Source organism: Colias eurytheme, chromosome 1 (assembly GCF_061535395.1).
Source record: "Colias eurytheme isolate Ceu_HAF_F1 chromosome 1, ilColEury1 Martin Lab GWU primary, whole genome shotgun sequence".
Lineage (NCBI taxonomy): Eukaryota > Metazoa > Arthropoda > Insecta > Lepidoptera > Pieridae > Colias > Colias eurytheme.
The window spans coordinates 13,001,763-13,020,807 of NC_142980.1; the positions used below are offsets into that span (position 1 = coordinate 13,001,763).

At 36.8% G+C, this 19,045-nt stretch overlaps 1 protein-coding gene across 1 annotated transcript in view; it reads left to right on the top strand.

The window, feature by feature from the left end:
* Positions 1–19,045, top strand: part of Ae2 (anion exchange protein Ae2) — a 112,449-nt gene that overhangs the window by 88,436 nt on the left and 4,968 nt on the right. Inside the window, exons 4-15 of the mRNA XM_090105428.1 lie at positions 398–540; positions 10,178–10,382; positions 10,790–10,891; positions 11,090–11,322; positions 11,590–11,743; positions 13,982–14,699; positions 14,784–14,965; positions 15,310–15,539; positions 16,520–16,683; positions 17,267–17,424; positions 17,710–17,957; positions 18,379–18,593. Coding sequence (XP_089961554.1) covers positions 398–540; positions 10,178–10,382; positions 10,790–10,891; positions 11,090–11,322; positions 11,590–11,743; positions 13,982–14,699; positions 14,784–14,965; positions 15,310–15,539; positions 16,520–16,683; positions 17,267–17,424; positions 17,710–17,957; positions 18,379–18,593 — 2,752 coding nt within the window. The remainder of the gene's footprint in view (positions 1–397; positions 541–10,177; positions 10,383–10,789; positions 10,892–11,089; positions 11,323–11,589; positions 11,744–13,981; positions 14,700–14,783; positions 14,966–15,309; positions 15,540–16,519; positions 16,684–17,266; positions 17,425–17,709; positions 17,958–18,378; positions 18,594–19,045) is intronic.

Sequence of the window (19,045 nt, forward strand, 5' to 3'; positions counted from 1 at the left end):
CCATACCGAATTAACCGTTAAGAACGGTTAGGTGTTCCAACGAGTTCCTTTTATATTCCTTTTAAATCTCCTTTGTTTGTTTAATAATTGAACTGTAATTGTTAATTGGTCCAAATAAATTTATAAAGACACTTTTGAACAATTATATCAACCATTCATAAAATAAACTAGTGATCCATAAGAGAATAATTGGATGTGGTCGAAATATTCTGTGCGTTTTTCGGTATCACAATACAGTACATTTGAATAAATAATGAAAATACTTTTCATGCATAATTATTCACGCTCACTTAATTTCAATATGAATACAAAATTCGTTTTAAACAATATTTCTAATGAATTTAGTTGAACATATGACTGTAGAGGTAGGACTGTAAAGCTAAAGTATTGTACGCAGATGTCGGGAGGACTGTCAGGGTCGGGTTCGGTGATCGACGAGCGTCACAGGGAGGACGACCGCCACGTGCAGTTCGACGGGGAAGACGAGGACATGGAGCCTCTGGACGACGCGAGCGAGGAGCGACGCGCACAGAGACACCAGTAAGTATAATAAGTAAAAACACACGCAATCGCACCGCGTCCTACGGTGCTTTTCCAACAATAATGTGCAAGGACATGTGACAAACTCAAAATTTATTTATTCAATTAGATTTCTTCTAGAAACACTTTTAAATCGTCATTAGATACATATTTGTAACATTTACCACCGTCGTTTGTCGTGCGAGAATGTCTAGCTATGCTGTGAAAATGTGAGGTGCAAGAATGCGTAGAAATGTCTTCTATTACTCAAAATTATAGAACTAATGAAACATACCTCGCACGCATTCCTCGTTACACATCCTTACACATTATTGGTGGTAAAGCCCTTAGCCCTTCTATGGCTAACACGGAGAGACAACACAAAAAGGCAATGGCAGTTTGATAATACAGATAGCACACCAAAAATGGTGTCAATGTGTCAATGCGAAACCGATATTTTAATTTTATCTTGCATTAAATAACAATATGTGTTTGTTTCCTTCAAGATTGTGCGTGCGTTAATTAAGGAAATTTCTTCAAGGTGCTTTTAATGTATTTTTATTTAGTTGTAAATTATTTATATTTCTTCTTTCTTAAACTATATGTATGTAACTACCTGCGGATAACAAAAGAAAAATAAATTTATAGTAGCTACAAGGGATACCTTCTGGATTAAAAGTTAAATGAAAATTGATGTTTAGTGTTAGTGTTAATTTAAAGATATAATTATTTCTAACATGTTAAAATTCTAGACTGATAAGATTATACATACTTCCAAAAATATATATTACAAACTTAGACTACGTCAAATGTTACTCTATTGGACTTTACGTAACATCATATTATACACTGTGCGTATTATACATTCTATACAAATTTATGACAAAATAATTACGTGTAAAAGTTGGCAAAGTTATCGTTAAAATGGTCGATACGGAAGTCACCTGAGAACATCAGTGGTGGGACGAAAATAGAGTGAAACAGAAACTCGTGATATTGGCATTGTCCCGAGTCTGTTCGAATAGTGTCAAACGTTTTTTTCGCTTGTCGTACATTTGGGAAATGTTCTGTGCCCTTGAATATTCACGGAACGAGGTATTTCAGTGGTTTTTGAGATATGCCAGTGACATACAGCCGCGCTTCGGAGGCAACGCACAAGCGGTGAGTGCGCCGCAAGACGTACCTAGCCACGCTCTCATGGAATGAATGAATATTAGAGACACCAGTTTATATATGTATAAATAGTCATGCATGAGTTAGTTCATTTCATAGTATAACGCTAGATGGTATCGCATGGGACACACACCGCCCATGCGCACCGACTGATATTATTAGGAAGTTTTTACTAGACGAATGTTTTGTTCTATTTTATATTATAAATCATTTAAAACATAGATTTTACTCACCCTAATAATCAAACCTCTTGTTATAAATTACTTACCAATAGATACCAATCAAGAAAACAGTAGATTTGATACAGTTAGAAATATGAATCAATTATACCGTAGTAAATAGAGTGTTATGCTTGACTGAATGTCTGCAGCGTTCCGGCCACCTACCATAATAACACTTCGTGGTTACTGCATCTGCCCTTGCAGTTATACTGGGTCAAGACGTTTATAATTTTATACGAACCTTCGAGATGTAAAATATTAACGGTGTTAACTTGTATTCTTATCAATGCTTCGTTACTCAGCAGTTCTTTGCAATTTATTGAATCACTCACTATAGGATAGGCTCTATACTCGTATTAGGTTATAGGCTCATTTACAATATGAGCGACTAATGAAAAGTAAGTCTTTAAAACTAAGTAGGTACTTTATCTTCTCATTAAAAGCAACATGCTGTTATAATTACGTATATTTTGCATTATTAAGCCCTTTAGTCTGATAAATATACGTATCATTTCTTATATAATGATTATCAGTGAGTTGATAAATTTTAAACGTGAATCAACTTTTTTGTGAGATATATCGATAAAATTATTATCAGGGCATTTGCGTGCGCCAAATTGATGAGGACTTTCAAGCACGTGTTTGTACCTTAACGCCCGTAGCACACCTCCGCTGCGAAACCATGACCGCGGAACCGCTAGATGAATTCCGCTGTGATCAAGTGTAGTTTGAGTAGCGGAACCGGCATCGGCGAAACCTCATGCGAGTCAGTCCGGAAGCAACGATCAAAGCGAAATGTCGTCGTTATCGGAGTCAGAGGAAGAAGAAATATTATTGTGGACTTTAACTTTGAAAAGACATAAAACTCGTCGAATTTGGGTGCATGAGATTAATAAAAAAAGAAAGAAATCAGGAGAAAACCTACTATGTAATGAACTCGAGTCCCATGAAGATCGTTTCTATACATATACATATGTATTTTTAGAATGACCCCTCAGAGTTTTGATGATTTACATACTCTTTTACAAAAACAATGTAGTTCCGCGTTTTATTTTTGCCGGTTTTGACAAACACGCGCGAAAACATTGCGGCACCGCAAACAAATAGCGGCGTGAGCGCGGTAGTGTGGCTGGCTTTAGAAGAGATCGGCGAAACCGCGCGAAGAAAGAGATAAAAAATAGTTAGATGTATGTGTTAGAACAGGCAGTTTCGCTACTGTTCCGCTTCTCGTACACGGGACAAGACAGAGCGAAACTACTGCGGTTCCGCTGTTACAGTTCTGCAGCGGAGGTGTGCTACGGGCCTAACGGTTGCAATATACTTGAAGAGTACATAATATATAGTATAATATAGTGACGTTTATACAAGATATACGTGAGATTGTATGATATATAACAATAGATAGCCGATATCGAATTCAAAAAAGGACGATAAATATGTTTTTATATCAACCTATCTTTGTACGTAGATACCTATACATTTGAAGAAAATTCTATTTAAAGAAAACTGCATGAGTATAAAAATTTATATATTATGAGAGATCATAAAGAGCGAAAAGAATAATAAAATTTTCTTATAATATTCTTACGTGTATTTTTAATGGTCGGAACTGGGATGAAAGCAAACCAAATAAAATCATTTATTTGCGTAACGAAAAGTAATAAGTACTTACCTAGTTATGTACATGGTGTTTGTATGAATATAGAATTTTTTTTTATTCAATCACTAAAAAACTAACTTCAAACATTGAAAAAGTTAATTATTAGGGTGCACTCACACACATCAGTCACCGTCACGGCACGTCACCGGACAGGATTAAAAAAAAATATGTATCAATAGTTCTAGTATGACTCTGTTCCCACACGACAGTCGCCGGCACGAAATCTATCAGTGACGTCACCGGTCAGGCACGTCAAATAATCTTTCCATACATGTATCATACTTTTATCCCCACTCACCCGGTGCCGTCACGTCTCAGTTCAGTCAGCGTCGTGCTACCGTCAATTGCTACATGTTCTCTAGCGTGACACACGTCTAATCACTGACTAACCTGATGTATGTGTTCAATGATTCAGTCAAACCGGCGACGTGACTGACGGACAACATGACGGTGACTGGTGTTTGTGGATACGTACACGAACCGTCACCGATCAGTCATCGGTGACTTGACGGTGACTGATGTGTGTGAGTGCACCCTTATTGTAAAATATAGATCGGATAACCTTCAATCTATACTAATATTATAAAGAGGAAAAGTTTGTAAGTATGTATGTAAGTATGTATGTATGTATGTATGGTTTTCACGCAAAAACTACTGGACCGATTTCAAAAATTCTTTCACCATTAGAAAGCTGCATCTTTACTGAGCAACATAGGCTATATTGCATTTTCAAAAAAATTAGAGATCCTTACCAAAAATGCAATAATGTAACCCAAGGTGTAAAAAAATCCTCAATAAAACTTCTGTCATCGCGTGCGCTGCGGAATCTATTGAAGATAGAACAAAAAATGTTCTACAGTATTATAGAATGGATCAATATCTACAAGAAAGTCCGCGATACCATATGTCCATCTTCAGTAGTTATGTTACTACAACAACTTTTTTACGTTTTCAAAGTAAATAGAAGTGCCGACAGTAATCAAACCATGTTATCCATACACATATATTAATCCTTATCCCATTAAATGATGTTTTATTATAGACTGTTTCAATACCAGCAAAATACTTTTTAAATGAAAAGAATTGGATGTTCCATTCAAAAGATATAACGAATTTAAAAGTGTCAATCTACAGAAAATAGTAGGTATACTGTTCGAGTAGGCCGTAGTGCGGGGGTCACGGAGGAATTCTACCAATATGCGTCTTGACGGAACACAGTGGGGTTTTGGTCGGTAGGAATCCGACATAACCCACGGCCCCTCCCCTGGAGGCCGTGGGTATCTATGAAAGATTTCCCCACTAAAACAAAAAAAAAAAAAAGGCCGTAGTGCGGGACGGGGTAAAGGTGATTTTCATGTCCGACCTATAGTAGACTTTTCACTGTAAAGATATCGCTATCTATGCGGGTGAAACCGCAGGGCATTGCTAGTATTTAGATAAACTTACAAGATAACTCTTTATAATTAGATTTACATTCAAAGAAATACATTTGTATTACCTAAACCTGCTCCACCTTGATAAGTTTATAGGTCTAATGTAAATAAACATTGAGTACCCAGCAAGCACATAAATTGTATATTAACCAAAAATATATACAGAATTATGACTTGAAGTTATATTAATTATTTATATCGTCACTATCCAAATATAAGGACTTTATAAAGGCATTTGCTTCATCAAATAATGCTAACTGTTATATTATGGTTACCAAAAAATTGTTACTATGTCAAAAATCTTAAATAAACGTAGGATAATTCTAAATTACAGCTTCTAAAACAGCTTTCAAACTTATAGTAAGACTATTATCTTATATTGGTAATTTTAATAACGTTTCGCTCTAAATAAGCATAAATAAATTATTTTATAGTGCCTTTGAACGTATGTTGGTTTTTTAAAGAATAAAAGCTTTATAATAGTCCATTATTGTGTTAATTTAATGCTAATCCTATATTAACATTGACTTTATAACAATTATTGCTTTTGCTCCGTTTTCTTTCAAATCTATTCATCTCTACAGTATATAGCTATATATTGATCGAAATAAAAGTATTGTTAGAACTATGAGTAATAATAACATCGTAATTTGAATTTGGTTAATGGATAAAAAGGCTGTCAATAAAACTACAAAACAGGCGGAATCAAATGAAAACTTTAAAAGGAGTATACTGATTTTATTAATAATTCATTTTTATAATATAAATATTATATATTTTATAATATAATATTATATAAGATTGTAGTAAACAAAAAAAGATTCTTCATCGGCATCTTCATATTATGTTGGGAAACGCTTTACTTTGCAGGGCATGTTGGATCTGAAAAGAACAAGCAAGTTTCTTTTTTAAATGGCTTAATTAAAAATCTTGGCTTATTTATTTTATACCAAGTACCTAACTAATTACGGTTCCCTGATAAGCTCGATAAAAATCAGTCACTAATACGTATAATGAGTTTAAGCATCATAACATATTTCCGAAGTGCTGTTATATGGCTGAACATAATAAGTGTCTTGTATTACACTATATACTAGCTCTAATTTTTGTGACAAACCATATTAAAATGAACAGCACTATTATGCTATCGTGAAATGCCTAAAGCTTTAATTTCATTTGTCGCCATTTGCTTTCCTTTTTCTATCTTACAAAAATAATACAAGTTACTAAGATCTGACTAGAAAGGGAATGAAATCATTTGTATTTTGTACCAATATCTTTATAAGGTACTTTAATTGTTAAAACTATTACTATAATCTAAATTTTGTGATATTTGTTAAAAATAGGTTATGTTTTATAAAAAAAAATATACTAATAAAGTATATTAGCGAGGGCGCGTGTATTCTTTCTCAATAACATGTATATTTCACCCGACAAACTGATGCGCGCAGCTAATTTCACTCAAAACATTCAGAAATACAGGCGGTACTTACCCATCATTCAATATTAATTTTCACATTTAAATATTTCAAGTCCACATAACGTTGCACGATCAAAAACAGATCAATATATTTTTAAAATCAATAAGATTTTCTTTTTTACAAAGGAATTACAACAGTTAGCATTGTTATGAAATTTTAATAACAGATTGTAATTTTAAAAGCTATATAATGACTGTAATGAAGTCGCAAAAAATGTCATTTGTTTATTCATGTGCTCATATCTGACTTAATTAATGATTTAATACGATAATTATAATGCTATTAAATTGCCTTTATATAGCTCAACGCTGTCTAAAGGGGGGGCCCAAATTTTACTTATAAGAGTCGTATAAAAGAAATACAGCCGATATACGATTTGGTTATAATGCTTTGTACATGAACTCGTGCTATCATAAGTTTGTTATAATGGTGTTTTGTGCTTGCTGGGTATCTATAAATTAATTGAGGAACACGAAGAGTGTAAAGATCTCGCCGTTTGATTTTACTCCACTAAATAAACTATGGAAATTAAATAAGAGGGCAAACTAATTTATGCCGTTTTTAGTGTGACCGTGACCACTTTCAACATTAGGTTAAATAATATTACCTACTTAGTTAATCCATACTAATATTATAAATGCGAAAGTAACTCTGTCTGTCTGTCTGTTACTCAATCACGCCTTAACTACTGAACCAATTTGCATGAAATTTGGTATAGAGATATTTTGATACCCGAGAAAGGACATAGGATAGGTTTTATCCCGGAAATCCTACGGGAACGGGTTTTTCTTTTCAAATGCGGGCGAAGCCGCGGGCGGAAAGCTAGTTACTTATATTTTTAAGTTACTAGCTTTCCGCCCGCGTTTTCATAGAAAACCCCGCATAGTTCCCTTTCCCGTGGGATTTTAAAACCTATCCTATCTATCAAGTTGGATCGAACTGCACATGGTGTGCGAATTTTATTATAATCGGTTAAGTGGTTTAGGAGTCCATTGAGGACAAACATCGTGACACGAGATTTATATACGTACATATACCTATACATATTAAGATATATGTATATACACTACTTATAACTCAAGATCGATTGAACAGCTTTTAATAATTGTTGGCTAGTTGGACTCGTCTCCACTTGGATATGGATAATATGTGTATCGATAATAGTCAAAATTATTATTATAAAATTAACTACAAAATTAAGAAAACCAAAAAATATTACGACCCCGACTCTAAAAACTACACGACAGTATGTACATTTTCATTTCATTAATATTATAAAGAGTAAAGGTTTGTAATTATGTATGTATGTTTGGTTTCACGCATAAACTACTGGACCGATTTCGAAAATTCTTTCACCTGAAAGCTGCATCTTCACTGAGCAACATAGGCAATATTGCATTTTCAAAAAAAATTGAGATCCTTACCAAAAATGCAATAATGTAACCCAAGGTGTAAAAAATTCCTTAATAAAAATTCTGTCATCGCATGCGCTGCGGAATCTATTCCTTGAAGTACGAGGATGTTTCTTATGAAAAAAAAACGTAAACATGTAGGTACCTACCACGGGCGAAGCCGGGGCGGACCGCTAGTAATATGTATAATAAACGCGATATAAAGTTGTGGTTCACTTGTAGCGCGGCCACTTGTAGCTGAACGAAACGCCCCAAATTCCCTGAACTTCGCTTCAAATGTCGGTCAGGTTCAAGTTCACGGCGTACGACAAATATAACGATTTTCCGATTCTTTAGATTCCTTGAATTGAAGGAAAATGTTTATTTTAAAAATATTCAATTAATTGGAATTAAATGTCTCATTTGACTCTTTGATATTATCTATTGAATAAAAAACGTAATGAAAAAACGTATTAATATCTGTAATAAGGACTCAATAACGTTTCAAGGGCCAATTTTTTGCGTGCTGTCAGAGCTTTCTGAGTAATGTATTAGAAAATAGAGTTAAAGGTCACATCTTAGAAAAAAATCTTCAATGCCATACCATAACAGTGCCGAAAGCTTTTTTGTTAATCCTCTTATATTTCACAAATAAGTATAACGCTAAATAAATTATTTATATTTTCCATCACATTTTTTTGTATTGTCTAAAAAGCGTAACATATTTTGATTGAGCGCCAAAAAGAAGAGCCAAAAATGTTTATTTCACACATTCGTCATGCGGTTGAGTCGGCGACCATTGTTTTATGTTTCCAATATTATTACATATTTATTTTATGAAAACACTAGCGGTCCGCCCCGGCTTCGCCCGTGGTACATAATATTTACGTTTTCTCTACATAAGAACCATCCTCGTACTTCAAGGAATATAATAAAAAAAGAATTATCGAAATCGGTTCAGCCGTTCTCGAGTTATGCGCTTACCAACACATTTTGCGATTCATTTTTATATATATACTAGCGGTCCGCCCCGGCTTCGCCCGTGGTACATGTTTACGCTTTCTCTACATAAGAACCATCCTCGTACTTCAAGGAATATAATAAAAAAAGAATTATCGAAATCGGTTCAGCCGTTCTCGAGTTATGCGCTTACCAACACATTTTGCGATTCATTTTTATATATAAGAAGATAAGAGAAGATTGATGTTGTTGTGAAATACACTGATTTTATATTCAAACACTAGGATTTAGCATAATTAACGTAACATTAGTTCGACTGGTCAATACTTAATTATAGTGATGCGTGACTAATGGAATATCAATTTTAATGTTATTATATTTATCTAAAATAAACCGCTGTGTGGTTGATTTCGCAAAATTGTATTAAAATATAGAAAGGGATTACAAATAATACTCAACGATTGAAATAGCACAAACTATCATTAAGAATAAATTTTTATTGAATAACCGTTTAAAAAAATATGACTCATGCAAGTGTATGTTTGGTACCTATAAAAAATAACCTGTCTGATCGTGGGTACGTTTTTTTCTAACACCAAGTTTGTTAAAAGCTTAGTGTTTTTTTCACATTCCAAATTGTTTGTATATATTTTTTGTATTGGTTGATATGGTACATGGCAGATATGTATCTTGTAAAATATACATGCTTCAATCATAGAACATTGTATAGATTTAACATTTAATTGAACTATTTCCAAGTATGATGTTATCGATTTATAAGAAGCAATTTACATTTCCGTCATTTCTTTACGTTTTTATTTCATTTTGTACTAAGTATCTCATTATAACGCCGACAAAGTGGTAACTGCGTTCAATGTGAATAAATTATTCACAAACTCTTTTCTAAAAGCGAACACAAAGCAAATATTGCACGTTGAATTTTTTCGAATGTTCTAGAATACTGTTTATACATTTCATTTAGTTAATGAAGTAAACAATTGCGATTTCCGTATCAACTCCCGTGGGCGATCCCCATTTACTCTCAGCTGGAGGATATTATCGCCTTGGACTGGAATCACCTTTATTTATACACTTTGTTTAAAAATAGACTTTTTGTTGCTAATTTCTAAATTGTTTAAATATTATAATACCATTTATTATCTATACAATTGCTTGGTATTGCATGAAGGGAGTAGTATAGTTTCGATAACTTATGAATGTTACGTTTAATCCTAGCATCATTTATATACCGTTTTAATACTCCTTTTTTGGTATATCATTACTTGAAACCCGTTTACCAAAATCTGATTTTATTACATCCCACATTATTTTCACACAGCCGTCACTTACACCCGCACAAATCGCGTAAGTTCTCGCTACAAGAGGGGGGGAGAGGGGTGCCCTTGCTGGGCTTCCCGACGGGCGAGCGGCGTGTTTCAACTGTGCCCACTGAGGAGACATTACCTGAAGCGGACCAGGATGAATTGCGGAGCCATCGCAGTGACGACCCGAGGGGTATGCGACGTCATAAGGTGATGCCAAGGGTGAGTAAGCCTATTGGAAATTATTTAAGCTCTTTGTAGGGATGCTTACGATCGAATGTTATTAGGGTATTCATTAGAATATATTTCTGAACCATTAATTAATTGAAATTGATTCCATATTGCTCTACTTCAAAGGTACTAAGCACCTGAAAAGAAATGTCAAACCATAATTGATATTATAAGAAAGTAAAACAGGTTAAGGTCAGAAGAGATTTATGGAAAAAAACCTTTTCTTTCTTTGCGTTGTAGCTATTTATTCACACGAGGCCAGGGAAGCGGCGGGCAAGCCTCCCTGGATGAATCTTGTCACGTACACGCATGATAATAATGCTCTGCAAATATTTGGTACTCTACTTCAGGTAGAATTTATTCCAACATGGCATTGAACGAAATAATTTGTCTAACAGCCTACAACAGTGCATCTCAGCAGGAGGGATGGCGGCGACAAGGTCCACGCGTTCCTGGCAGACTCTGCGTACAAGAAAATGTACGACCACAGCCCGCACGCGGTAAGGAATTAGGAAATAATTCACAGCAGTTGCGTCGTATTATCTAACATTGTGAATTCGATAGACTGAACATTCTTGCCATATCAACAGGTAGCGATAGGTGGTGATAAATGTTTAAAATCACGAGATATGTGCCGTTTTATAAAAGGTATTTGAGGAAGTAATTTGGCAGTACCGTTCGATATGTCTGTTATGCAGGTGTTCGTGCAACTCGACGAGTTGTTGGCGACTGAGGATGGGGACGCCGAGTGGAAGGAGACCGCTCGGTGGATCAAGTACGAGGAGGACGTGGAGGAGGGCTCGGCGCGCTGGGGCAAGCCGCACGTGGCCTCGCTGTCCTTCCACTCGCTGCTCAACTTGAGACGATGCCTGGAGACCGGAGTGGTACTCCTGGACCTGGAGGAGAAGGATCTGCCCGGAGTCGCTTATAGGTAAGGAGGGTGACGAGTATATGCATCCAAAAATCAAAATTTGAATAGATTTGAGATGTAGGTAAAGACAAAGGTATACTTGTGATTCTTGTGAAGTCTCAAAATGTAACTGATGAATGTAATTTTCCTCAAACATTTTTGACAAGAAAATTCCAACTGATATTATAGCGCATAGAAATCTGAAAATTACATTATTGTAAGTTAAAATAAAGAGCAGAAACTTTTAAAAAGAAAGTACATAATTCATTAATTTGAATATTTCCCCAGGGTGGTTGAGAGCATGGTTACAGAGGGGTTGATAGAAGAAGATGATAAGCCAGTGGTTATGCGCTCTCTGCTGCTACGTCACAAGCACGTACACGACGAAAGGTTCAGGTTCTCTATTAGTGCCCGCAAACATTCCTCTTACACCAGCTTACAGGTAATATATAGATTCATATATCCTCTTTACTACGATTGTATTATAATATCTATAGGTCACTGAAAACATGATTTTTAAATCAGATATAATATATTTCATTGAAAAATAGTTATCGATATAGATTTTGCCTTTTTACTAGATAACCATATTATTACGTTAAAAGTTTGTTCTTGTTTAGGGAAGTTAGTGATATCTCCCTGTAGTGACGCCTTATCACCATGGAGTATTGTTATCACAATACTTTTGCACATTAAACGCAATAAAACATTGTAATTTTATGTCCAAAACGCCAAAATAATACTATTTACAAGGTGTGTGAAAAATAATGATAAATTATCGACGTTATCGACTTTTTGACAAGTTTACGATATCAAAGATTAGGGTATTAACTACGCTTCGTGTAGACTATTTTTTGTAGAAACAATGTTTCAAGGTTATCATAGGAAGCCCTTGTTATGTAGCAGATTAATCATCAAAATCTTGTGTATCAATTGTTTCCTTTTAGAAATCCTGATAACTTAATTTATTCTCTTTAAGTTTTACGATTATTTTTATTTATGGATAGAGTTCACTATTCCTTTTGCTTATGAATTATCATATCAGCCATAAATTAGTTCCTTCATAGAATGTATCCACAACTTATGGTCACCACTACGATACACACACGATACAACACGAGAAGATCATGTCAATATGGTTCAAACAACATCAATCAATCACATAACTATAACATTAACAATTATACTTAGATCACATTACAACATAATACGAAAAGCTCATGTTAAAATGGCATTCATGTACGACACACATCAAAACATCCATCCTATCTGACATTGATTATAAACCACGGTACCGAATGAAAAGCAGGCCATGTCAAAATCGTTCAAAACACGAAACTTTAATCACTTAAACCTAACATTGACATTAGACCACAGTCGGTACAATATGAAAAGCTCATGTCGAAGAATACCAAATATCGATTGGGCCCTTTACACATTGGGCAGAGTTGGCCCAAAAAACGATCGACATTTATAATAACAGCCGATCATGGACATTTAGGCAGGCCTTCGACACTATCGTGATTGCCTCTACCCGTCTAAGGGCGGCCGTACAGTATACACTGACCGCTTCAAGCAGTTGAGACCGACGGCTTGAAGCCGCGACCGCGTGGTGAACTATGGGCATTCATTCACTGCCGTACACATGCTGCCTGTCAACTACGCGGTTTGTAGCGACAGCTCGAGCAGTCAACGACCGACCGTTCGAGCAGTCTGCGTACGTCGCTCAGCCGTTAACTGCTCAGGCCGCCCGTGTACGGCCGCCTTAACTACCATTGTGTAGAGGGCCCATATCACATTTACCATGGATATTTGCCTTGTGATAACATAGCTGATAAGTAACAAGTACCAATGAAAAGAAATGCTCACGTATCAATGGTGTGCAGTCGCTGTGGCTAGACGAGGTGGCGCCGGCGGGCGGGCATCGCATTCGGTGCTCGCTCTGCTCCACCACGGGCTCCTGCAGGCGGCACAGCGCCCACCTCCTCGTACGGAACATCCCTGTGCGCCCTTTGTACCCTACCCTAGTAGTGCTCATGCTCTTGTTGTTCCACGCTGGCGTGCGTTCATTAAATCACTAATTAATCGACATAACTCGACATTCAAAATTTTAATGATATGCAATTTCAAGTGGTATTTGCGCCCTGTTTGTAAACACGTCGATTGTGGTGGTGTTTTTTTTCGTTTTTTAGTTAACGCCCGCCAACGGTAGAGTGCCAACATTAGTTGTTTTTTGTCACCCATTAGCGCAGCTCATCGATGTTTTTTATTTTGTTTGTCACCGTTCATTACTTTCAAAAATAAACTTGTCTTTATGACGAGTCGAAAATACGATCCCGTGTGAAATGAATGACCTAACATCAATCATGTAATCGCTTCGAGATTATTTCCATAGATGTTATTTTAAATGCATACGATTTTTTGTGTCTAATAAGATTCACGATGAAAAGTATATGAAGATCATGTGGAATGATCGGTACAAACGCCAATGTATTGGATGTGTTTGCTTTTGACGTCATTATAAATAGTTTCATTGTTTTAGAGTTAGTATTATTATACGGTTTGTTTTTAGAGTTAGTTTGAAAAACGACAATAAGTACAAACATTGAACGTTGTTCTACAGTAGCTTTGTATGTCATCACACTAAACTCATAAGTAACTTATAATAAACCGTTTCCAGAATCTTGCCGATCAGAAACGGCGTCAGAGCTCTGCTCAGATACCATCCGACAGAACTGATGCGCGGAAGAAGTCCTCAGCCGCCGGGCTCGATGCCCGCGAAGTGGAGTACCTCGCCACCGGCACTGTTGGCTCACAGGAAGATGTGCGTCGCACACACAATGACTCCATCATGAAAAGGATCCCAGATGGCGCTGAAGCCACAACTGTCCTCGTCGGTGCTGTGGGTTTCCTGGACCAGCCCACCATAGCCTTCGTTCGACTCGCACAAGGCATACAAATGCCCTCGATCACAGAGGTCCCAATCCCAGTGCGCTTCATGTTCATCCTCCTCGGGCCCACAACAGCAGATCTCGATTACCATGAAGTGGGTCGTTCCATTTCCACGCTCATGTCGAACCCGTCGTTCCACTCGATCGCGTACAAGGCTGACGATCGTCGCGAACTGCTATCAGCTATTAATGAATTCTTGGACGACTCAATAGTGCTACCTCCGGGAGATTGGGAAAGGCAAGCGTTACTGCCCTTTGAGGAATTGCGCGCCAAAAGCGAGATGATTCGTCGCCGCAAACGCGATGCCCTGGAGCGAAAACGTGCAGCGACTAAAGATACGACACCCGTTATGGATGAGAAGAAAGCGCTGTTGGTCGCTGAAAGCGGTGGCCCACCGGACAAAGAACCAGACGATCCGCTTTCAAAAACTGGCCGTCTATTTGGAGGTAAGTTTTTAAATGATTTGTTAGAATCACGCCTGGTACGTCTTCCTTTTTCAATGTTTATTAAAATGTATTATTATCCTTTAGGTGTAATCAGAGACATGAAGAGACGATATCCTCACTATCTATCGGATTTCCGGGACGCTCTGAACGGACAATGTGCTGCGGCTACGATCTTCATGTATTTCGCTGCTTTGTCATCGGCCATCACTTTTGGAGGATTACTCGCTGAAAAGACTTACAGGACAATTGGAATTTCCGAAACATTGGTACGTTAAATGTATAAAATAATATATGTAATATCAATTACATAATGTTAACTTTATCGATACCCTAGATAAGATAGTGTATGGAAAATGCTGAGTTATGCTGTTTTCACTTGATACGAATTAGAAGATATACTTAAATTGATAATAATTTTTTATGATCAGCTATCAAACAAATTTCCTACTTTTAATATTTATTGCTATGTATATATCGTAGTTAAAAATCTGTTATTCTGTTTTTAAATTATGATAAACGTATTTAGATTCAAAAAATGTCACATCTGAAAAAAATGCAATAATTTCTGACTACATTGAACAATTTCTCAAATAAATACTCACTACCTTAGGTATTCACGAGTGTCGGTGGCGTATTCTTCGCCCTTGTAGCTGGTCAACCTATGATGATAACTGGTGCTACTGGACCCTTACTGCTTCTGGACGAATCTCTCGCAAGCTTCTGTCATTCCTACGGGTTCGACTTCCTGGCCGCGAGGATGTATTGTGGACTGTGGATGATCGTGATCGCTCTGCTTGTTGCGTCGTTGGAAGGCAGCGTGGCGGTTAAGAAGATTAGCCGGTGAGTTGCTTCTTAATCCGTCAGTCCTCGGATCACAGACACAATAGAAAATCTATTGTGTCTCGGCCCGATCGGGCCGCTCGGTGGTCAATGGGTTAATAAAGGTTATTTTGGTGTACCAGTATCTTTGCTCTAGCGGTTGGTTAGCCAATAACTCGTGCTTCTGGACCTCCACACATTCTAGACTATTATCATGCGATAAACAACCAGTGAGGGGAGAAAGTGGCCCTAAACGTTTTACGTTGTAAGAGATGTTTATTTACATTTAAGTTTAAAAACTGAATGATGTTAGATTTTTGTTCAAGCCTTTTGCATATATTATCAGTGCAAAACCGATTGTAGACTTCTTGAAAATAATTAACGGTTGAAACGAAGTATCTGGCTGCCCGAAATTTGTGATATACCTATTTAATAAAAATATCTGCAAAAGTAATAAAAAAAGAATCTGCATAGCAAAATTTTCCTTATGCCCATTACTGTTGAAACAATTTTGCTATCAGTAACGCCATCTAACACTGATATTGGTCGACATTATAAAAGTTTATTTTGAGAGAGAACAAACTGTAATAAACAAAAGAGTCAATAACTAACACACATTCAAAATTTTTTTTCGATATATTAATTAGGAAACTTTGATGATTCCTTCACTACAAAACACTTTTAGAACACGCTCATTTGTAAGAGCGCCGTCTAGTAAAAATGAACGACAACATGACTTGTACTTCTTAGTTCCAATCTATGCTTAATATTATAAAGAGAAGAAGCTGAAGAGTATGTTTGTTTGAACGCGCTAATCCCAGGAACTACTAGTCCGATTTGAAAAATTATTTTGGTGTTAGGTAGCCCATTTATCGAGGAAGGCTATAGGGCATAGGCTATATAACAAGAGTGGAGCCACGCGGGGGCGAAACCGCGAAGCGCAGCTAGTTTCTAACTATAACGAATCTTTTTAAGTAATTTGTACTATTACTCACCAACAGGTTCACGGAGGACATATTCGCGTTCCTCATTTCGCTGATTTTCATCTCGGAGCCGATCACGAATCTGATCAACTTGTACCGGATGCATCCGCTCGGATATGACTATTGCCATAAGCACGAAAATATTACCACTGGACTGCCGATTTTGAATGGAACTGGTACAGGTGAGATAATATTTTATTTCGTTTTAAAATCATGTTATTGTTATGCTTTGTGCTTGTAGATGTTTCCTGAACAGGTAACTTCCATGTTACAAATCCTATCCTACTTCTAAAATTATAAATGCGAAAGTTTGTGAGGATAGATGTATTTATGTTTGTTACTCTTTCACGCAAATACTACTGAACCGATTACAATGAAATTTAGCACACATAGAGGGTAACTTGGATTAACACATTGCATAGGTTTTATCCCGGATATTCCACGGGAACGGGAACAATGCGGGTTTTTCTTTGAAAACGCGGTTGAAACCGCAGGCGGAAAGCTAGTACAAATATAATCGCACACCTGACCCTAAAGAAACCATACTTTCAAAACTATTACCTTTTCAGAATAGTTTTTCGTATCAACTAAAGGAAAGTAAAGCTCCATAACGACTTTAAAGTACCAAAACCTTTCCTTTCCAGAATTTTTCACTTCTGGTCTAAACTTTACAAAGCCAAAACAGTCTCAATACCAGATATTGTTATGCCTGCTAAAAAGTTTAGAAGAAATAAATCCTACTATATAATGCTTTTCAAATTACAGGTAACATGACGAGCAACGTTACCGTCCTACCACCAATACCAGGCGTTATGCCACCACAACCAAATACAGCGTTATTCTGCACCATGCTGACGTTAAGCACCTTCATCATCGCGTACTACCTCCGTATCTTCCGTAACGGGAAGTTCTTGGGACGCAGCGTGAGTTGGAACTTTTTACTTATTTTATTGAATCTAATGGATATTAATATAATTTTAAATATACCTGAGTCCTTATGTATTAATTTAATATGTGCATATTGGTAATTTGTATCGTTTTTGCCAAAGAAAATAAACGAACGAATAGACAAATTCTTATATGTGTGTTATTGAAACACTGATCATGTTAATGTCTCATTGTCATACTTACAAATCTATCATTTAAAAGTCAGAGTATCCTATAAACTTAATAAATGTTTATTAAAACCAGCACTAATCTCGTTCCAGGCTCGCCGTGCCCTCGGCGACTTCGGTGTGCCCATCGCCATCGTATTCATGGTGGGAGTATCTGCCTTTGTACCAGTTTGGACTGAGAAGCTCAAGGTCCCTGATGGTCTGAGCCCTACAGCAGATCGCTCTTGGCTGGTTCCCCTCAACCCTGGGTTGGAGACTATCCCCGTGTGGGCAACATTCGCCATGGCTCTACCAGCGCTCATGGTCTACATCATTGTCTTTATGGAGACACATATTGCTGAGTAAGAACCATTTACCGATTGACATGAGTACTCATGGTTAGGTTCGACTGCTCAGCGAACGATCTTGCACAGCGAATTTTTATGGCCCAGCAATGTTGCATAAAATTGTGTTTTTGCCCCCGATACTTTTTTAAACATTCATACAAATAGTCCTACAATTTCATGTTTTACCTTTTCTTAAATAAAATATAAGCGAGTTACATTTGTGTAGCATCTTAACACTACACAGCTGTAACCTAACCTTTTATAACTTAATCGTATCAACACGGAATCCAACGTAAAATTTGATCTTGAAAATCTAGCATAAACTCGATTTTAGCGTGTAATTTCAACAGCTCGATTTACTTATACGTGAAAATCCAACTCGATTTAAACGCAAAGAGAGTCAATCCCAGTGCCTTTTATACGAATTTTTCTTCAGGCTGATCATCGACAAGCCAGAACGTCGTCTGAAAAAGGGCAGTGGGTTCCACATGGACATAGTGGTGATGTCGCTAGTGAACGCTGTGTGCGGAATGTTCGGAGCTCCCTGGCAGTGTGTGGCCACTGTGCGGTCTGTGAGCCACGTGTCGGCTTTAACAGTGATGTCCACTACACATGCGCCGGGAGATAAACCCCATATTGTGGAGGTTAAAGGTGAGTTTTGACGGGTTTAAAACCTGTTTTATAACGACTTACACAATTTATTAAGTACTAGCTGCGCTTCGTGGTTTGACCCGTATGGCTCTGCTCCTGTTGGTCTTAGCGTAATAATATTAGCCTTCCTCAATAAATGGGCTATCTAACACCGAAAGAATTTTTCTAAATCGGACCAGTAATTCCTGTGATTAGGGCGTTCAAACAAACAAACAAACTCTTCAGCTTTATAATATTAGTATAGATTGTGAGTGGGATTTAGGTAACTTGCTGGTGACTTGGAAAATAGAGTAGGTATTTTTAATTTTACCGACATTTATCTCAATTTCAATTGAAGTTTTATAGAGAGAAAACATGGCATTTTTTTCTTTCGATTGAGTTGAAAATCGACTAGATCCATTAAAAAAATATTGCTAGAACAACTTCAATTGTTCGATCTTTTCTATCAATCA